The 23178-nt window shown below is 37.7% G+C and overlaps 1 protein-coding gene across 1 annotated transcript in view; it reads left to right on the forward strand.

The window, feature by feature from the left end:
* ARID1B (AT-rich interaction domain 1B) overlaps positions 1–23178 on the forward strand; it is a 378023-nt gene that overhangs the window by 93965 nt on the left and 260880 nt on the right. The window contains exon 3 of the mRNA XM_029285097.1: positions 6002–6139. Within this exon, the coding sequence (XP_029140930.1) occupies positions 6002–6139 (138 nt within the window). The remainder of the gene's footprint in view (positions 1–6001; positions 6140–23178) is intronic.

Below are 23178 nucleotides of genomic sequence, written 5' to 3' on the forward strand. Positions count from 1 at the left end.
AACTGATATAAAGGTACAAGAAATCTAAAGTGCATTGCTGAAGGGAGATTCATTGGAAAAAAGTCAGTTTGCTTCAGCTAGGCTTCTTAAATATCTTTACTAATAAATAGGCACTGGAAAAGATTATTTGTGGAAGAGATTATTATTGTTTCATTTGTAATATAGTGGGCATGATACAATAGTGATAATACAGGTGGTCTTCAAGTTATGACCCTCATTTGAGCAACCATTCAAAATTACAATGGCATTGAACAAGGGGCATTTGGAACTGGCCTGCAAAATTTGGTTGTCATAGCATTCCCCAAGCCATGTGATCATGATTGTAAGATTAGAGCAAGCCACGGTCAACGGGGTCATCATCTGCAACCTTCCCTGGTAACTCCCCACAAACAAAGTCAATGGGGAATCTGGCAGAGAAGGTTATAAGTTGTTCCTGTAAGTAGCTCCTTTTGCACTTAACAACTGTTGCCAAGCAACCTGCCATTATGTGATCACCATTTGCAGCCTTGTGGCTAGCCTACCCAGAAAGTCATTGCTTCCCATTAGGATTTCAGTAAAGAGGATGTTCAGGCTGCAAAGTCAGGATGCTGCACTAAATAGACCAGGGCTTTTCAACCAGTGGTACGGGTACCACCTGTGGTACATTGGCACCTGGCAGGTGGTACGTGACCATCCTAGAAAAGTGGTAGCGGGGGAGGGGAATGAGCTGAACTGGTGGCAGCACCGCACAAGCCTGAGCGAGAGACGGCTGGAGCTGCAGGGCTGTCAGGGCTCAGTGGAAGCGCTAGGATCAGTGCCGCTTTCCAGCTGATCTGCGCTTCTTCGGGCTGTCAGGGCTCAGCGGAAGCACCAGGATCAGCGCCAGGCTCCAGCTGGAGCTCGGCGCTGATCCTGGTGCTTCTGCTGAGCCCAGAAGCGCCAGTCAGCTGGAATGTTGCAGGATCTCCAGGGTCTTGTGATTTACATTCAGATGCTTGGCCACTGATTCATATTTATGACGGTCAGTGTCCCAGGGTCATGTGAAGTGACCAAAACCTGCTGCAACTACCTAGCAGACGGGGGGAATAAAAACCAAACACCCCCCACCCCACCCTCGCTGCCAATCCTCAACAGAAATGCTCACAACAATGAAAACCTCGGACAGGAGGAAGAGCGCCGCCAGGCGGGCAGGCAGGTGTCTTGCTCAGCTGTGGCTTGGGGGGCGCTTTTTTCAGTGCCACTGTAACTTCGAACAGTCACTAAGTGAACTGTTGTAAGTCGAGGACTACCTGTACTTTATCACTTTTTTCCTTTTTTTTTTTTTGGGTCATCAAGTTTTTGACACCTTGCTAGGCGACTGGTGATACTCGGATATTGCCATATCCTAAAAGTGGTACAATGGATGAAAAAGTTAAAAAGCCCTGAAATAGACCTTTCCTCCATTCCAACGGGATGTGTTTCGGAATTTAGTAGTTTCAGCGCTGGGCAAGGATATTACTGGCTCTTGTAGTTGCAACTGTTGCAGTGTCCCTGCAGTCATATGATTCCAATTTGGGTGCTTAGCAATTGCAATTACAGTGTCTCACCATCACATGATCTCTGTTTTCAACTCATTGCCAGCTTTCGACAAGCAAATAGGGAAGCTGGCAGAAAGTTATAAATGGCAATCATATGAAGTTGGAACAAATGACTCTGCAGGATTTGCTTAACTAGACGGCCATTGTAAGTTGGCATAATCATGTGACAACATGCTTCATGACTGTGTTGCTTAGCAATGGAGTTATCAATTCCAATTGCCATTGTTAAGCGAGGACTACCTGTACCAGCATTCTGCACACAAATCAGCCGGTTGAGCAAAGTCTTGAGCAACCCAGCCAGAAGGTTAGAATCTGCTACATTGGATACGGCAGCGAGAATAGTTTTTGCACAATACTGGAAGAATGAAGGACTGCCATCAGAGGAAGAAATAATCAAGAAAATATTGGAATACGCAGAGATGGAAAGATTAACGATGAGGTTGAAAGATAAAGAAGATACAGACTACTATCAAATTTGGAATTTATTTTGTTCTTGATTAGAGAAAAGAATGAAGGATTAGGAATTGAACATGTATTAGCCTAGCAACTCCAGACAACTTGTTGATTGGAAAAATTAACATATGTTGATGAAAAAAAAATTAATAAAATTTTTTATTAAAAAAAAATAGAATCTGCTACATTGGTATCTACTGATCTCAATACTGGCTCCCTGTAATGGAAAAATAAATGTGTGATAATTTTGCTTTTCAAAATTATTTGTCTGTATTTTTCTGCACGTTGTTGAGTAATGCTTTAGTATGTAATCATCCAATTTCTAGATCTTGTGCAAATGAGGAAATGTGTAGTATGCCTAGGTATGGCTAGTTAAAGACCCATTTTGTTGTGGAGAAATTAGGAGGAGGGAGCTTAGATACCTTTTCTGCCTTGAATTGATCAAAAATAAAAGCAGGATAAAAATCAAATAAACAAACAAACATACGTGTATTTAATTGTGGAGAAATGGGACAAATTCTCTTTCGATATACTAACAATTTATTCAAGTATTTCATAGTTGCAGTAGAATTTAAGAGCTTAATGCTACAGTTCTGTTCGCAGAATTGTGGTTTTTTTTAATTTAACTCTTAAAATGTGTTTTAATGTCAAGGTAAAGGGAATAGGGAATATGAATATTCACATATCCATTGCCAAAAACTACCTACCTAAAAATTGGAGAGATGATTCAAGCAAGATATATGAACTTGTTGAAGTAATTTACTGTAAAATATTGTAAATAAATATTGAAATATTGAATAGTATTGAAAATGAAAAAGAACAAATTTGAATTTGGATATGTTAGCCCTGATATCATTTTGTGTATTACTTTTCACAAAACCTACTCCATTTTACAAAAAAGCCCAGACCACTTTCACCGTAAAAAAAGGTATCATGTCCACTTCTGTTTTTAAATGTACATTTAATAAAATTTGTAAAAAAAAAAAAAAAAAGGTAGAGAAATGTTTCTTGCAAGATTCTGTATGTCATTACTAGCATTATTTGATCTTTGTGGTTTTGTGGTTCTGTGCTTGCACAGGGCATTGGTTCTGTGCTTGCACAGGGCATTGTTTCTATAGGATGAAGTCCCATTTTCAATTCAGCATGCATGTCCAAGGCATTCTTTGTCATTTACATCCATTTCTTTTCAACTGTCATAGCTATACCAGCAGGAGAATGTTTATCATGGAGAAAAATTATTTTCAGACTGCTGGATTTCATTTTTCTTTTCTTCTCCATTTCTTTTATCTCAATTATTTAACCATCATCATGACAGTCTAGACTATTGGCAAATCCAGCACCATCAGCGTATTTTTTCTTGAGGGCACCTTAAGAGCTTGAAAATATTTTTCTTCAATGCATTCAGTGCAGCAGCAAATTCCACATCCCCAGACAAGCTCACTAGGCTAGTATTTATGGAAAGGCCAGTTAGTCCACTTTGTCACTATTATAGCTTTAAACAAGGCCTCTGCAATTGCTTCAGTGCTGCTGAGGAAATCTGGGCTCAGTATGTTAAATAATGTTGATTTTGTGGTTGGGAAACAGCCCTCAGAATCTGCAAATACAATGAAGCTGTTATCAATGATCATTTTTAAGAATTTGCTCCTTCCATTCAGTTGAAGGACTGGCAATTTGTCAATTTTATTGATTAAATATTATGAATTTACTTATAATACTGTATACTTATAATACCTGATTATAGAATTATGAAGTGTAAACTTAGGGATCATCCAATTTAATATCCTGCCAATCCACTGCTACAAAAATCCCTTACGGATCGCATACTTTAATTATTGTTTAAATTTTTCCACCGAGGAGAATTTAACACCTCTGAAGGCATTGTTGAATGGCTCTTAGTTTTAGGAAATTCTTTCTGATCTCCCGTTTAAATCTGCTTCTGGATAATTTAAATCCTATGTTTCTTGGCTTATCTTTAATAACTGAAAAACTCTACCCTATTTTCTACATGACAGCTGTTCCATATTTTAAAGACAGCTTTCATGTTTCTCTCCCCCCTGCCCTCTTCTTCTTCAAGCTAAATATACATGTTGTCTCTAGCTATTCCTCACAAGTATTTTTCTCCCAAGCTCTTTATCATTTTGGTTGCTCTCCTTTGAATATGCTCCAATTAGTCTATGACACTCATAAAATATACTGCCCAGAACTGGATGAAATACTTTAGATTTTGGTCAAATTGCATTTCCTTTTTTGCAGTTTCAACACTGTTTGGTTCTCATGTTTGGTTTTCAATCCACCAATACTTCAACATCTATTTTACTTGTACGGCTGCTCCTTGTGCTTGTTCCATCTTCTTTTTGCCATGTCCTATTTGCCTTTTTCTTTTCCAAAAGAAAGATTTTACTTTTTTTTCTTTCTAAAATTCATCTGCCTGCTGCTTTCTACTCATTGTCAAAATTCTCCTGAATCTTGATACTGTCTTCTAAACTATTACTATCACCTTTAGCTTTGCGTTATCTGCAGATAGTGATATTATACAGCCTTCAAGTAAATTATAGATATATAGAATAACACAATCTGCTAAGTTATACTATTAGCACTTTCTTTCTACTTGACCTGGAGTCATTGGTGTACAACCAACTTTGTATCCATCTAATGGTAGCACAGATATCCCACAATTGATATCTTTTCTACTAGAATATCAAACTTTTTTTGCATGATTTGCAGAACTCAAATTATCTGCTACATTCCTATGATTGACTAAAATAGTACACTATCAAAAAGAGTGGTCAATTTAATTTGGCTTAATTTATTATTAATAAGCCCATCCTGACTGAAGAGTGATGCATTATTTTCTTAGTGCATTTAAACTGACAGTTTAATAATCTGTTTCAGAATTTTGTCTGTTATTGACATCAAGCAGTCTGTTACCTGGATCATCTTCACGCTCTTTTGAAGCTAAGAACAATATCTGACTTCTCCAATCCTCTGACAAGTATAAGTGTTCTCCATACGTTTTCAAAGAAAATAGAAGGTTCTCTGAGATAACCTTCATGGTATCAGATATAATTTATCTGGTCCCAGCAACTTTAACTTGTTCATATTAGCCATATTAGCCCTAAATCTCTATTCACTTAGTTTCTGCTTTGGTCCTTTTTAACACAGTTTTAGTTTTTTGTTGCTTATAGCTTTAGGTTGCTTTAGTCTTTCTGAGTTTCTTTCTATAGTTAATAGCTTCTGTGTATATTTTTGGGGTGATTATTCCCATCTTCCATATTTATACATGTCCTTTTAATTCTTAACCAGTAAAAAACCAGCCAATACATATATCTATAAATATATGCTATCCTTCCCCCTTGCAGCTGGAATAATTTGCAAGTGCACTTCATTTAACTGATTTTTCAAAAGTTCTCAACTCTCCTATGTGCCCTTTGATCATGGGGTCCCACATAATAGTTCTCTAAACTTATTGAAATTGGGTTTTTTTTCTAAAAAAAACCCCCTAGTATGCACATACACCTATGTTCCAATTTGTTTTCTGTAATATCTTGAAAGATGGGATGATTCATGCAGCAGAAACATTACGTGGAAAATTGAAAGGTATAAGTAAAGTCATTGTGACCACTTCTGATAAATACAACTGACTAGCAAGCTATGAATATTCTATAGAAACCCTTTTGCTGTTCTTGAGCATAACTTCCGTGAGCAAGCATAATTGATAATGGTATCTTTGGATGTTTCAGAGAATGTGAAAAGAAATCATTCAGTAAAACCAGTGTTCTAGAAAAAAAAATGGTATGTTTCCCTTGATAGAATATCTACAAAATAGAGTTTAGTGAGCTGCATTATTTCTTTGTGTTTAGAATTAACTTTCTTTCCATTGAGAGAGACTTCTTACCATGGCATTTAGTATTGTGTTTATGATCTTTAGGAGTTGAACACATACAGATTTTTGTCCTCAGTTCATAACTGTATTGGCTTTTCCCCCACAACAGATGCCATCTCAGTATGGTCCACAAGGTGTAACTGGTTACTGCCAACAGCCATATTACAACCAGCAACCACAACCTCAGCATCTGCCTCCTCAGGCCCAGTACCTCTCCCAGGCCCAGCAAAGGTACCAGACGCAGCAGGTAAGCCCAGTTCAATGGTTCTTTTTTTAAAATAATATTTTATTAGCTTTCTAATTTTACAATTAAACATTTAAAAAGCAACGTGGTGACTGGGTAATCAATAACTCAATAACATACATAAATCTTTAGCACAAATCTCAAGTTACAACATCAGATATTTCCTTTCTTTTTTTAATAATATTTTATTAGTTTTCTAATTTTATAATTAAACATTTAAAAAGCAACGTGCCCAGTTCAGAGGTTCTTCAAGACCAGAACAGTGGTGATGAATCCTACAAAAGAAGAGGATGGATGACTTCCGTCTTAACCCTCTTTTCCCATTCCCATTGAAAAAAGTAGCTTTTTTCATTTTAATTTATATCACTTAATTTGCCCTGGTTTTTAGATCAGAGTGATACTTCTGACTTCCCTATATTTATCAAAGGTTGTCACTAATGCCTACCTGCCTTCATACGTGGTGTCCAATGATATAAATTTGACACTATGCATTCTGTTGTATCAGAGTTATATCATTGGACAACACTAAAACCACTGAAAAGTGTTCAGGGATTTCTAAAAAAAACCACGTACATTTGGGCTCCACTGATGTCTCATAAGGTGTCACTCGCTATATTGGAGATATTTTGCTCTTTTTAGTGGAATTAAATTTCCTGGTAAACCAAGCTCCATTATGGTTCTAGAAATAATTGAAGCACTAGGACGACAGATATATGAATGAAATAGAGCGCATCCAACATGAATTATATTTATATTTGCATTCTAAGAGTACTGATCAACTGAAGACCAGGTATAGGCAATGATTTCTATAGTTGTGTGTCTGTCTTTATTTGTTTTATTTCTTTATATATTTGTTACTCATTCATAAATACATTGTGTACAGACTAAACTGTCAAACTATCTACTCCAACTGACAGCATGTTTCTGCTGTTGTAGAATTTGTCCACAATTCCTATTACCAGAAATAATCAGAATTTCTGTTCCATTATAGTGAACAATGTTATTACATTCTAATTGTTTGTCTTATAGAAGATAAGAATTACACACATGCTTATTACAAGTTTTGTAATATATATGAAAGGGAGAGTGCCCACTGCATTGAAAATTAGTGGCAGAGTACAAGATTATACTTGAGAAGGCAATGTAAGATATTCATATTATCATTAAATTATAATGCAGTACCCAAATACATAAAGGGAAATGTTCAGGTTATTAATTAATTTAGGGATTGTGATATGGAATTTATTCTTGGCTGCTAGGAATTTAAATGTTTATAATACTGTAATTGTTTTTATTTTTAAAAAAATTGTTCACTTCTCAGAATCACTTGGTGAGATGGGCAGCCATATAAATGGAATGAATAAATGAATGAATGAATGAATAAAATGAAGCTGTCTGTTATAAAATGCTGATGTTTGTTAAATTTATAGAGCTATATAGTAGGGCTGTATGGTGCATCAGATGTTTTGAAGCAAGTCTGAATAAGAATGTAGCATCTCTTGCAACTCTTTAAAGCAGCTGTGTATCTTCCCAGATTGCAGTGTAGCTGTGCAATCCTGGGAAAATACACAATTGCTTTAAGAATTGCAGATTGGTACTACCGTATTTCCCTGAAAATAAGATCCACCCAAAAAAATAAGGTGGGGGATGGGTGTGGCCAGCACAGGAGGCGGCAAGCGCACAGGGGCTGATAGTGTCTGGCAGCAGCTGCAGCCCTCCAGTCCCTTGGTGCAGCGCAGTACGTCTGAGCACAGAGGCAGGGGGAGGTATGTGATCCAGATGTGCTGTGCAGCTACCTGGCTCGCAGGAGGATTGCGCGGCAGCACTAGCAACAGGTGGAAGCAGAGTCATGGGAGGGAGGGAGGCAATCCCGACATTCCACCCAGTCCATCCCACAGTCTCTCGTCTTGCCTGCGACTGTGCTGGGCCAGGCAATTCTGACGTACCACCCACTCCATCCTACCATCTCTCAGCTTGCCCACGACCACACCAGGGCAGGCAATCCTGACGTGCTGTGCAGCTGCCTGGCCCGGCACAGCCATGGGTAAGCCGAGAGACAGTGGGATGGAGTGGGAGGCACGGCGGGATCACCTGTCTCCCTCCCATGCCTCTGCTTACACCAGCTGACGGTGCCACTGTACAAGCTTCTTGTGAGCCAAGCAGCTGCACACCGTATCTGGATCATCTGTCTCCCCACCACCACCTCTGCCTCCATGCTCGGACTTAGCTGCGCTGCACCAAAGAGCTGGCGGGCTGCAGCTGCTGCCGGACACTGTCTGTCCCCTGCACTTGTTACCTCTTGCATGTGCACTGGGGGGATGGGGTGTCCAACCAGGCTGATCACCCTAATACCATGTTTCTCCTAAAAAAGCCCTAATGCTTCTTTTGGTGTCAAATATCTATATCTATATCTATGGATGGATAGATAAATAAGACCGGGTCTTATTTGGGGGAAAACACGGTACTTTGTACACCTCTATGCACTCCAGATGACTTTTTAGAAGTGGATCCTAATGTATAATGAGATAAAATTAGAGCCAGAAGGAAGTGTGACTTTGGAATTCACACTTAGGATTTTTTCCCCTAGTATACAGTACAAAACAACACTATTTTATCTTTATTAATTTAAAGTGAAAGCTTTCAAACTTGATCATGTGTTCCTCCAAATAATTTTAAAACAATAAATATATCTTTTTAAAAGATGTTTTTAAAATACTTTTTCTTTATTCTGAAAAGTAATGAATAAAATGATTACAAGTTTGAACTGAAGTATGTTATACTGAGATTTCATGCAAAATGACTTAATATTTTTAGCAGCCTTTTTTCGGCAATTCTATATATGGTTCACCACTCTTCATGAATATATTTTTGCTTACCTAAAGGGAATAAACATGCTGAACTGTGAGTTCATAATGAAAAACATAAAACTTGACAAATGTTTTCAGGTCAAATCTAGAATAGCAAGATTATATTTGAAGAAATAATAGTTTGAGGGTTATACTAAGTTCAGTTATTTGTAGGGAATTGATTAAATGTTCATGATCTAGTATCCCCAAGTTTATTATACTACAGAACATTAATAGTTTTTGTGTTTTTTTAAATCAACAAAATTTTCAGTCAGCTACCAAGTCTTAAATTAGGTCACAATGTGCAGACTGTATTGGGCATTGTATGCAATTTAAAGCCATTTGTAAAACTGCTAACTGACTGCACCATCTCTTTCTGTTTCTTTTCAAGTGTTCAGCTATGAAGTATAAAAAAATGTGGTTTATATTGGGTGCTCTGCTGTAATGTACTTTTCTTTAGGACTTGGAACTGCTCATGAAATGCATGTATCCATTGTAACTAAACTTTTCTTATTAAATAGTTCAAATCCCATGCAAAATAAATACATGAGGAATTGGTGAAAATTAACTAGTTTCCATTGCATCTTATGCAAACATCTGATGTTCTTCAGTTGAGTTTGATCCAGTCTCAGGCTTTGTTTACAAATGATGGATTTCAAGACATCAGGTTGGGATCAAATGCTCTTTTCAGGGAAGAATGTCACTAAATAAAAATTTGGATCCCGAGGGTAAATGCCTATGGAGATTCTCAATCATCCAGGTCATGGTTGTCCCAAAGATGCTTTTCCAAAAGGCAACTAGACTTTCTTGATTTTTTCCTTGAAAACATTTCACTTCTCTTTCAAGAAAGTCCAGTTGCCTTTTGGAAAAGCACTTTTGGGAGATCCAACGAGTACATTACAAATTTCAAGTAGAATCGGTTAACTGTATGAAAGCTGGCTTGCTTAAATTTACAAAAATCCTTCTTTCAAGTGAAGTGATATCATCTTACCACTAAAAAAGTGAAAGTCTGTATTGTTGAATATTTGAAACATTTTCATTAGCGAACAGTCTATGGAGATTCTCAGTCATCCAGTTCATAGTTGTCCCAAAAACAACTTAGGGACACCAGCAAACAGCAAAATATAATACTATATATAAAAATAAATGTTAGGACAACCTGATACTTTTCCTTCTCTCCCTCTTTCTCTCTCTTCCTCCCCTTTCTTTTAAGAAGTCTAGAATTTTTTTTTTAAAGTCTTGGAACATGTTTTGTCATTCCAAGAGTTATTAAAGACAATTTTCACCTTGTAAAATCCCCAATTGCTTTTGTTTTTCTCAATATTTAATCGGTTTTGAAAGTACAGTCATAGTAAAAGGAGAATAAAGAGTCAACTCTGCAGAACTAGAAAAGAGAAGTATTTCTGACATCAGAAATTGTAGCTTAGCTTTGGTGTTGATATTTGATTTTCTAACCTCTATTTTAAATTATTTGACAAAGATATGTATTTGTAGCGTGAATAATGGAACAAACAGACCAAGGGACAGAGTGAAGCACTTCCAGATTCTATTTTGATTATTTCTGTAATTGGAACTGATAATATACATTGAGTTATGTTTGATCTTTCATATTATTTTCATGGATTGTTAGAACTAAGCACTTTTAAGTGCCAACTTCATGAGGGCAGTACGAATTGTTTTGTTACTTTGCAACAAAGTAATCTTTAACTGATTCTTAAATATTTGGAAATGTTTTGGTCTTGATAGCAGTGCTGTGTTCAATAATTTATTTGAGGATGTTTATTGGCTTCTCAGTTAAATATTCCCCTTTGGTTCAGTAGATCATATGCAATATTTTTATGGAAACAGTTAATGAATTAGAACTAATTATAGCTAAAATGATATACCTTTTTCTTTTGCTATATTTTTCACTTCATTTTTAAACATTTCCTCTCTGTTTTTTTTCTTTGACAAAGCATGTATTTTTACTGGGTTTTTTTCTATTTCTCTATCATTATTTTAAAAACAATAGAAGTATAAATTAAAAGCAGTGTAGTTTTAAAGGCATTGCACATAGTGTGAAAGATGTAGATTTAAAAAACAAGGAAGTCTTCAAGTGTATTTTCATTTTTAAAAGGTAAACCTTGTTAAAATGCAAGAATCAAATAACTACGGTTTACATTTCATGCAGAAATATTTCCTTATAATTGTTTAATTATTTTTAAGTCATCTATCTCTGGTTCCCATTATTTAAATCAGAGAAGGTTAATTAAAATACTCTTTAGTCTATAACTGCTTGAGAATATTGACTTCAGAAAATATGTGTTAAATCACTGAAGTGATAGAATTATATTTTCTCTTTTAAGATTTTTGCTGCAAAAGCATTAATAGCTTAACATTTAGATATTGGTTCAAGAACCTGTTAATTAGTTTAATAAAGTATTGCAATGAGATCATTTTGTTCTAAAGAATATTTGTCAGATAAGAGTATTGTCATTGAAGCCTATGTGGAAATTATAGCTCTAAACTAAAAATAGTATTTAGTCATAAGACATACTTTTCTTTATTTCTATTTATTTACTGAATCTTTAAGTTGGTTGAATTTTAAATGGTGTACAAAGAACTTCACTATCATAATCAATGAAAAGAATAGAAAATATAGTATATTGTACAACAAAATCTAAGTGTTTCTTTAAATGCTTGTTTGTTTTCTGTTTCAATAACATAGGTTGACCACTGTCCTCTAAAAGGAAATTGAGACAAGACATATTTTGAGACAATTCTTTTAGAATGAATGGTCTCTTCCTGGCTGTTCTTACCTTGCCAAAATTAATCATATTCTCCTCAGAAAAAAGTATTTACATTGCAGATAAGTTTTAATATTCTTTACAATCAAGAATAAGATATAATAACTATTCTTACTAGAATGATGATAATTCTGATTAATATTCATATTCAAAAAGCAAGAGATTTTATAAAATATTGGTGGGGACCTTTCTGGTTTATGAAACCCTTTGGTTTCCAGTAGGTAATAAGGATAAGTGACATTTCAAGTTAACTTGAGCAGAAATAATTGGATGCATTTTTTTATTAGATAAAAAAACATACCTGAATTGTTACTCAGTTGTAAATAGAGGTACGTGTCACATTCACCTTATGCCTAAAATATTTCACAGAATTTAGAAAGAGGTCAGATTATTTGGGGAAGTGGGTGATCCTAAATTGTGTTATTCACGATGTGACCTAGAAACAACTGACATATTCCATTGGAAAAAAAACAGCAAAATTGTCTTCAGCTTCTACCACAATACCTGGCAGTCACTGCGCTTGAAAGGAGAAGCATAATTTATTGAGAAAAAGCTTTTCTTTTCTATAAATTCTTTATATCTATATAAAATTTGGCAAAGGTATTCTCAACAGGAGTTATTAGTGATACATATTTTGTCACATTTTATTATTTAACAAAATAATTAAAATCAGATATTAAAAGCTACTCTGCTTGGAAGAAACACATACATAAAATTCATTTTTATGAAAACCTTATCTAGTTTGTATCTATCTATCTATCTATCTATCTATCTATCTATCTATCATCTATCTATCTACTGTATATGTATATGCACCTATGAATTTCTCTGTCTCTGTGTGTGTGTGTGTGTTTTAGACAAAATTTTAATTTGAAATATTTTGCTGCAAAATAAGCTAAAAGATGCTGAAATGGAGAATTAAAAGTATATTTTGACTATTTAAACAGAAATAGGAAGAAAACTCATGGTTAGTTTGTCCATCTATTTTTTTTCTGAACCAGTAGCTTATCATAATTTCTTTTCATTCTTGCATCCAGTTTTGATCATCACGATATAAAAAATGTTGAAATTTTAGAACCATGGTGGCGAACCTATGGCACGTCTGCCAGAGGCAGCACTCAGAGTCCTCTCTGTGGGCACGCGCGCTGTCGCCCCAGTCCTAGGCCTTCAGCTGGGTTTTATAAAACCTTTTCGCTTTAGGCCTCCGCCGCCGTGTGCAAAAAAAAAAGGTTCCATCAATCAATTTCAACTTCTCGCGTGGAAAAAAAAGATCTCGCAAAGTTGGAATTCATTGATTGAACTTTTTAGTCCCACCCAGTCTGCTGTTACCACCGCAGCCATGCCCACCCAATGGGCCACGCCCACCCAAGTATGCAGAGAAGAGCAACAAAAATGATTAGGGGACTGGAGGCTAAAACATAACAAATGGTTGCAGAAATTGGGTATATCTAGTTTAATAAAAAGAAGGACTAGGGGTGACATGAAAACAGTCTTCCAATATCTAAGAGTCCCTGTGAATTTTACTCCATTAGTCATCGCCAATATAGAGAGTATTGTTCCTGTCTGTTCAAGGCCATTGAGCGAGCGCTGTCTGAAGACATTTACTGTGGTCAGGTGGCATCATGAAATAGTGGTACCTATTTATCTATTTGCATGCTTATGAACTGCTAGATTGGTAGGACTTGGGGCAAGGACAGGAGCAGGCCTTGAGATAGGATGGTTGTGGAACTCTTTAGTTATTAGAATTATAGCTGGGTATATTGTTCTAGTCAACCATGGTTTCTTTATATATATTTTTCTTCAGGAGCTGGGGTAAGGATGGGAGCTCACCCTATTGCGTAGCACTCAGGTCTTGAACCTAGACTGCTGGCTTTCTAGCCAGCAAGCCCATTGTCTTAACCGCTGAGCTATTACTGCTGGAAAGTCGACAGCCCAGGTTCGAGACCCTAGTGCCACGCAACAGACTGAGCTTCCATCCTCATCCCAGCTCCTGAAGAAAAACAATATACTGTATATAAAGAAACCATGACTGACTAGAACAGACATGTCGAACACAAGGCCCGGGGACTGGATGCGGCCCGCGATGTGGTTTCATGTGCGAAGCCATCCTGGAAACAGTGAGGGAATGCCCCCCCGCCTTGGCCCCAGCCCGGGAGCCAATGTACAATTTTGTGGTGGCTATCTATGCTGAAACGCATTCAGTCTTAGCTCCACAAGGCCGTCTGGAAACAGCAAGGGACTGGTCCCTGCCGCGTTGGCCCCACCCCCTGGGCGCGCGCTGGGGAGGTGTCACCCTTTGTGAGGAATGAAGAAATGCACCATNGAATGCCCCCCCGCCTTGGCCCCAGCCCGGGAGCCAATGTACAATTTTGTGGTGGCTATCTATGCTGAAACGCATTCAGTCTTAGCTCCACAAGGCCGTCTGGAAACAGCAAGGGACTGGTCCCTGCCGCGTTGGCCCCACCCCCTGGGCGCGCGCTGGGGAGGTGTCACCCTTTGTGAGGAATGAAGAAATGCACCATTGCCTGGAAGTGGTCAGCAAATGGCCCTCGCCTATTTCACATATCCGGCTTGATGGGCTCCAGGGGAGGGGTTTCAGCAGGCAGTGGGGTGCTGTCCTCACAGCGCTGAGAGGCTAAGCCAGGCGGCATGAATCCAAAAAGAAGCACGCTGCTGCTCAGCCCCCAGCCTGCCTGATTTCAGCAGGCAGCAAGGTGCAAAGCTGGCGAGCTTCGCACTGCCCGGCTCAGCCTCTCGGCGCTGTGAGGAGAGCACTCCGCTGCCTGGCAAAACCGGCAGGCTGGGGGCTGGGTGGCGTCATGCTTCTTTTCGGATTTCCGCTGCCTGGTTCAGCCTCTCGGCACTGTGAGGAGAGCACCTTGCTGCCTGCCGAAACCAGGCAGGCTGGGGGCTGGATGGCATTGCGCAGGTAACGTTGACTCTCATGTTGCTCATGGCATCCCCTCCCCCAAAGCCCACCAAGCCAGATATGTGAAGTTGGCGAGGGTCATGCCATGTGCTGGCCACTTCTAGGCGATGGTGCATTTCTTCATTCCTCACAAAGGGTGACACCTCCCAGCTGCGTTTCTTGCCTGTTTTTCTCCCTCCCTCGTCTCAAATATTTTCCCACCACTTTGTTCTTAGGAAGGAAGGAAGGAAGGAAGGAAGGAAGGAAGGAAGGAAGGAAGGAGAGGGAGGGTCTGAGGGTCCTGCCTTAGTCCTGCCCTGCTGCCCTTTCACCATCCCCTTGCCCCTTCCTCTTGGCCTATCCTGGGGGTCTCCCATTCTATTGCTAAGGAAGCTTTGGATACAAAGCCGGGTCTCCTCCCATGGAGAGGGAGTGGGTCTCCCTCTGACTTTGCCCTCATACCCATCATGAGCAACCTGGCTAAGGAGAGCAAGCACAGCAGCAGCAGCCTTGAGGAGGAGGTAAGTGCAGCTGGGCACCCCCTTGGGGTAGTGGGGCTGGGCTTGGTGCCACGGGTGCTTGAGGGCTGGGCATTTGACCTCTGATGCCCAGGGCTCTGGGAAGCCTGCGGCACCATCCAGCCCCCCTCACATGGCCTGAGAGGAACGTGAGGCTCTTCCAGTGTACCATGCCTTGGTGCTTGCCCCGGTCCCACCCCCTTCTGCCAGACACCCTCAGATCTGTCTCACTCCTGCCCAGGCCCCCATAGGCACCCTTGACGCGAACGATGAAGAGCTGGCCATGCCCGCCCAGTAGGCCACACTCACTCCAGCCATGCCCACTCAGTAGGCCGCACCCATCCTGGCCACAGCTACCTGGCCCCCCGAGGACAACCGCAATGCTGATGCGGCCCTCAGTGAAATTGAGTTTGACACTCCTGGACTAGAAAGACAATATATCCAGCTAAAATCCAAACGTAACTAAAGAGTTCCACAACCATCCTATCTCAAAGCCTGGAAGGTTTTTTAGTAAATTCTTCAATATAATATATCAGCCTTGTTCAGCAGTATTCAGGGATTGTCCTCTATAAAGTCCCTTTTGTTCTTTAATAATAGATCCATTGTATTAACACAAAACTGTTAAAATATATTTAATATAAAAGAACTGCAGTAATATTTCTAATGTCTCTTCAGATTTTTTAGCAGATGAATGAAAAAGGTAATTATCTTGCAGAAACAACTACTGTGTTATTAAATTTTTCATGTTTTTTATGTGAGAATGATAGTGATTGTCTTCTTAGAGTCTGTGTACAGAAAGTTTACAAAAGATTATTTTGATGTTTTCTTTTCTTTCTTTTCTAATTCTTTCTTGTCCGTTTCATATATTTTACAAGAGGGATAACTATATTAAGTACAGTATTATTTTTCTATTCCATACATCCTTATTCACTTTGTGGTGTTCTTTCTAACTTGCCTTGTCTCTTCTCCTCAGCATATTAGCAACATTATAGGCTTTTTGTGCTGGAGTAGAAAGACAAGTCTATCTAAGAGTAGCAAGTCAGTTGTACCTATTGAGACATCATGCTGCTGATTGGCATGTATTCTTGTTTACCTTTCCAAGTCAACACACAACACACACACACGCACACACACAAACACCTAAAATTCTTCTGTCAGTTTGTCTATTGTTAACATTCAATTAGCCAAAAGGGTACATCATAGAGCAACACTTTTTGAAGCAGGGTACCTCAAATGTGCTAACTTAAAGATTATCTCCAAAATCTGGGACTCATGACTCCTGTGAAATTAAAATTCCAAGGATCTTCAGAAATACTGTAGTTGTATTTGGAAACTTAGGGCCACTGCAGCTCTGCCAAGGTCAGCCAGGGCCATGTGATTATGATTTCCAATCAACTTGTAAAGTCAATGGGGAATCTAGCAGGAAATCAGAAATCAATCTTACTCCCACTGCTTTTTTGCCCGCCCGTAGTCATTTCTGTTTCTCTCTTTAGATAAGGAAATATTTCTGAAAGAATTACTCAACAAGTTATGGGTCGTCATAGGAACTTCCATATGCGTTTATGATGTCAAGGCACAGAACTACATGGAATGAAAACGTGGAAATAATTTTAGATACCTAGTATTTCTATTATTTTCAAAATATTACAAACTTCGCATAAATTCTGTTTATTTTCCAGTAATTATTTTATTTCACCTCAAGTTTCTGAAATCTGTAGAATGTTAATTTCTGTCTCATTAATCTTAGTGTCATGGTTCCAATAGATAGAGCCAAATAAATCAGAACTCCAAGGCTGGAAGTTCTGAGAACATGTTTGTTGGATACAAAATATCAGCACGATCAAAAGTGAAACCAAGTTGAAATTCCCTCCAAAGAGTTACATTATTACAAAGTTAAACTTCCCACCCCCAGTATTATGCAATTATCCACATTCCCCAATAGAATAGTTTGGCGGGCTTTCTAACAAAGTGCCCAACCCGCCAAAATAACCGAAAGAATGAGTTTGGTTCCCACGGGACACAGAATTGTTTAGACTAGCAAAGATACTCCAAACCCCCTACCATTCAGGTGCTAACCTACAACGAGCAAGATGATTGTAGCCAGGTTCATTGTAGTTTATTGCATAAATAATGATACAAAGGTGCAGTACTAATATTAGAATTTCTTCACAGCCATTTATCTATTTTTAAAATTTATGGTTGCCTTATATCCAATTTTCTCTCTCTATTTTATCCACATAGGAGGGGGGGTCAGGAAGAGAGGCACTTCCCCCCCACCCCCCGAGATACATGTGTGTGTGGCGCTGTTGCTGGCTAGGTTAAGCAGGAAAAGCCTCGGCTTTTTTCAAATCTGAAAGACTCCCAACGTTTTGACCCGTTTTCGCGGAAAACCTCACATGCTTCTCCCCCCCTCTTTAATGCAGTTCTTTCCTCATGGGATCCGCATGGCACCGCCTGCCCCATTGGGCCCTGTGGCCCGGGGAGGCCCCTGGAGCTCCTCCCACCGTCTCCCACCGCTGCTGATCTTGGAGTTGTGTGCAGGCCCCCGCCGAGGGTCCTCCTTAATCAGGGCCGCCTGGGGTTCCTGCTCCCCAGATGGTTAAGCTTTTTCCCCCGGGCCTATCGATCCTTAGGGCGCTCCCCTCTGCTGGGAAGGACCCCCTGACGCTGCCGCAGATAGTTGAACTCTTTGTTTGTGGACGCTCCGGCTTTTTCGCCGGCTGTCCCACTGCCACCTTGGCACTTTCGCATTTCCTTCTTTGGGCAACCCCATGCTGGGTTCTCGGAATATGGGGTATTGTGGATTCCCGAATTCTTCCACTCAGGGAAATATAGAATCAACCCATAGACCAATCCCCTCCCCCTTCGCCCAGTCTGTTCTCTGTTCCTCCTCTTCCCCTCTCCCCAATTTTTCAACCTCATAATTTGCCTGTAAAAAAATAATAACAAGAGGGTGCCTGTTTTCACCATGCTTTTGTGAAGTGGTCCCTTTCCCTCTTAATTTTGCCTGGTCTTACTGTCTATATTTTATTCCCCTCTTTTAACTTCATATACCAAGGTTATGAATAGTTATAGATTCAAGACGCCCAGTTTGCTCTCTCACTGAATGAAGACTTGAACTCGGTTCTTTGTTATTCTTGTATAACATCATAATCACTGCACTACTGTAATCACTATACCATACTAGCAAGTCTCAGTCATAGTGGATTAAATGATGTGGAGAAGAAACAATTGGCATAAAAGCAGCAGCATCTTCACTGATGCATATGTTAAACTACACATTATATTGATGGCTTCAGCCATATTTTTATCCTTGGCAACTGAGAAAACCTATTCTAGTTTAATGTTAAAAATAGCCATGTTATTTAATAATCTTAGATGCTATTGGGTTTTGCACACATAAAAAACTTTCTAATTAATTCAGTGTAAAAATAAGTCCGTATTTTAACTAGAAAGATTTGTTGGAAACCTGTCTTACATTTCTCCATGCCTATTTATTTATAAATAAATTCCTGAGAAGAAACTAAACACAATTCTTTGCAATTTAACATAGTTGAGTTAGTAGTTTTATTATCCAGAGGAACCATCTGCTTGTGGAACTGCTTTTTTTCTTGATTCAGAAAAGCATCGAGAGTGGTTTGACTCTGCTGTAAGCTTGGGGCAGTGCTATGACCTCATTTATGTGAGCGAGCCCTGGGGTTCATATTCACTTGCGGAGGCATGCTGATGGAGTGTTCTGCTGTGTGGAGCACTGAGACCCAAATTCTCTGCTTGCACAGCAAGATAGCTTAAAGCTGTCACCCTCTAGAGATTGTAATTTTGTTTAGCTCCTGAGCTGATTGATAGTGCTGACTTTTGAATCTTCAGCTCTAGTTCTATCTCATACGGATCAGACAAAGTGTTACCTCAAGGACTTCCAGCAACTATGGCATTTGGGAGGAAGGATGTGTCTTACAGTCTTTGTGTATGAGTGAAAGAGAACATCTGAGAATCACATTTTGTATTATGACAACCCTATGGTAATTTTTTTTAAAAAAAATTGTAATATTTAAACAGTGCTACAATGTCAATTTGAAATTAAAGCAATAGTTATGTTTTATAGCTTGTAATTTCAGGCTTTTAAATACCTTAATTGAAATGCATACATGTCCTTGTTTATGTGTTTGTTTTTAGGTGTATGCAGGCATACACATTGGTTTAGCCATAAGAGTACTCTCAGTGATTAAAAGTGTCTTCCACATTTAGCACGAAAAACAACAGCCATAAAAGACATATGTATAGGGAAGAGAATATATATGTATATATATGTTCATTAAAGTTTCTTATTAAAGCACATAGAATCAAATCCATATAGCAAGCATGTCAAACTGCCGGTCTGCAGGCCGGGTGCGTCACATTGAAACCACGCCCACCCCATTGCCGGCAATGGGAAAAAAGTCCCGATACATCACGAGTTTGACATGCCTGCCATATAGGTATATAGGCATACAATTCATATTTTTATTAAAAGGGGGGAGGGAGGAAGCAGGGAGGCAAGGAAGGAAGGAAGAAAAATAAAAATAAATGAAAATTCTATCCAAGAAAATATTGCCTTCCCCAATGTATGTAACTCAACATTGTGCACTTTGCCTTCTTTCCCAATATTGAGAAACATCATAAACTATTTGCAGTTTGGAGAATTAACTTCCAGAAGTATCAGACTATCCCATAATGGCAAATTTGCACGAGCCAGAGGAAAAATGGAATATTCTGGAATGTTCTTGGACATTGCATTGTACGTTTTGCACATACATAGTTCAAATAAATGGTTCGGATCAATAAGAAGAAGGCTTTAATTGCCATGGTAATTTTTTAGTAGAAAGAAAACTATAAACATATTAATAACAAATTTTCCTTTAAGATGAATAGGCTTTCCTTTTTTAATTCAGAAATCATCTAATTTGTAGTATGTCTTTTTTTTTAAAAGTATTTTTTGCAGGAGATTTGTCCAAATTGGTAGATGTTAAATTAGTTGAAAGTAGCCTAGCAAACTCCCCTGTCGTTCATATTGATACCACAGACTTGAATATTGTTCTATAAAATGTTTCTAGTTAAATATTCCTTTTAATATTGTCTTATAAAATATTTTAGTTAGGTATGAAATGTGTTCTTTTCAGTTGATTTTTTTTTGCTTCTTCCCTGTTGATTTTTTAAAACACTGAAATATTTTTTCTCTGTGGTGTGCTTAGCTTTAGGAAACATAAACCAAAAAGAATTACTTATTAATTTTTTTGACCTAGAATATTTGACATTCTAAATTATATCTGAAGATTGATTGCTTTAAAAAAAAGTTGTGCTTTTTTTAAATCAAATAGACATACTCTACATGTTGTCATTATTCAGTTCTGATTTCAGAGCTTTCCTAAATCAGAAATTTCATTCACAGAGGACATGCCTGAGAGTAACCTTAATATATTTTGGTCCTTATATAATGTTAAGAATGATAAATGTGGAATCCCTTATATCATTAGTAGTTGTAATACAACAGTCATGGGAAATCTTTCTTGAAACACTGGAAAGTTGACCTGGGCAGTGGTTAAATTTTTCAGATAGAATTGGATAAACTGATTGAAAACTTTTATTTCTAGTAAACCAATTCTTCTTCTGACTTCTTGCAACAGGATTCATGTTTTAATGCAATATAGCTTTAGGAATTTGAAATTTGAGCAGAGGAGCAACTGAAGGCATACCGACTTCCTGTTCATTTTTTTGACTCTTTGGTCATCACAGTACTGGAGCTTTTCTCTTCATAGTATACTGTAGCGTATTTTAAACATTCTGAAATGTAATTTTTGAAGGAAACATTTCATTTTTCTGCCGTGCAGGGTTTGATGATTATGATATTTATTAAAGGCTGTCCATTCCAAAAGACGATATAATAATATGTAGTAAGTGTACCCTTAATATCACAATAATGATATTAGATATCATAGATGTTATCTTGTAATGTTAGTTTTAAATAAATAAAAAATATGTGGATGTGAACCATTGTTCATAATATGCCTTTTCCTGGGATTTTTTTAAAAAAAGCTTTCTAGTTGATTTTATATTTCTGAGATTTTTTAGTGGTTCCCATTTAAGTGGTAATCAAGTATCAGTGTAGAATTTCTGTAAAGAATTCTGAATTAACCCCCCAAAGTATGAATAGGAATATTTTGAATGAAAAATGTATCAATGATACACAGAAATTTCACATCATCGTTCTTTAGAATTTATTCAGAACTTTATATTTATTTTTACAAACTACTTCATTGCACAAATATCTAAAATAACCATACAATGAGATTTAAATATTGCTATGGAAAAGTAATTTGTATCACTTCCTATGTTACTTGCTAATTTGTGTATCTTCACAATGAGGTTGGAAAAATGAGACAACTAGTTACTTTATTCATTTATTTATCACAGTTATTTATTACTTAGTCATATCACTTTTTTTTCTTCTTGGCATATGAAATGGGATATTTCTATAATTTCACCTAGGACTTCTGTTTAAAATTTATGATGCTGTTGCTAAAAATACAGAATTTGATAATGCTGGCTTGATTCAAAGAAGACAATGGGACTTTTAAAGCCAGTTTTTATAGATAAAAGTGGTAGAGATGTACCGTATTTTTTGCTCTATAAGACGCACTTTTNTTTTTTTTTGTCCTCTAAAAACGATGTGCGTCTTATGGTCAGGTGCGTCTTATGGTGCGAAAAATACGGTAATTCTATTATTTATTATTTGCTTAGGTTTTTTATCTAATATATCAGTCCTCATAATACTTTGTGATTAACAGTCATCTGAAGTATGGTTAGAAAAGTGTTTTATACTGTTTTTCCGTTCTAAAAGGACTAAAGATTGTTCACTCAAATAGGAGAATACCATGGCAAGTTCAAGATGTCAAATTGTGGTTTTGCTTATTGTTATATGGAGTTATAGGAACAATTTAACTACAGTATATAGGAAATTATATCAATATTAGAACAACAAATCTTTGAACTATGAAGGGTCAGTTCTAAATTCTGAAGACAGCATTCATGAATTTATGGTATGTTCTTATTCTAAAACAGTATGAATTGCTGGTGTTGTAGAGGCTATAGATCATTTATTAAATCAGGATTTTGTAAATGCTATATTGAACTGGATAAGCACATTTACTTAATTATGTGGACGATCATTTTGTGGGATATAGCATGTTTACTAATTTATTTCCCATTTCATATTATTTTTTTTATCCTAAAGGTTTTTATAAAAGTAAAACTCAAGCACCTTATTAGTTAATAGTCGGATCATATTTTTAAATCTCATCTTCCTGTTTATTACTGGTTCTTCCCTCCAAATCCGGTTGATTGGAATATAGGGATTTGAAGAACATAGAGCTATATTTTTTTAAACATTATTTATTTATTTGCTTATTTGTTTACTTGGGCTTCTGTGCCGCTAATTCTTGCAGGCACTAAGTGGCTTTACAGAATGTTGCTTATTGTGCCCTGTGCCCTGGTTGGAAAAGAACTCATAATGCATTCTGAAATTGCGTTTTCAGCTATTTTAGAATTGATAATTGATGATGCAGTCTCTGAGTGTCTGCCAAAATAGAGAAAATCTGAATGCAAATGTTTAGCCAAGTACTTTAAAGTTTGTACTAATCATCCAGATTTATCTGCCTCTCTGCAAGTTTGATGCACATGAGAACAAAAAGTTTCTATATATCCTTGTTTATATATGTTTGTATAATATATTTCTCATGCATCCTTCCCTTTGCTGTGTCCTCCCCAATCAAGAATTAAATCAAAAGTGATGCTTTTCAAATGTCATTAAGGCTGAAATTCTGAGTCTGTCTTTTGTAGTTATATTGTTGTTTCTAACCTAGTCTCGGAAATCTGATGTTAGACGCCTATGCTATCTCTGCTTTATAGGCAGCTTTAATGAAGCTGTCTAGAGCAGGGGTCTCTAACCTTG

This window comes from Protobothrops mucrosquamatus, unplaced genomic scaffold, assembly GCF_001527695.2.
Source record: "Protobothrops mucrosquamatus isolate PMUCROS unplaced genomic scaffold, P.Mucros_1.0 scaffold1274, whole genome shotgun sequence".
NCBI lineage: Eukaryota > Metazoa > Chordata > Lepidosauria > Squamata > Viperidae > Protobothrops > Protobothrops mucrosquamatus.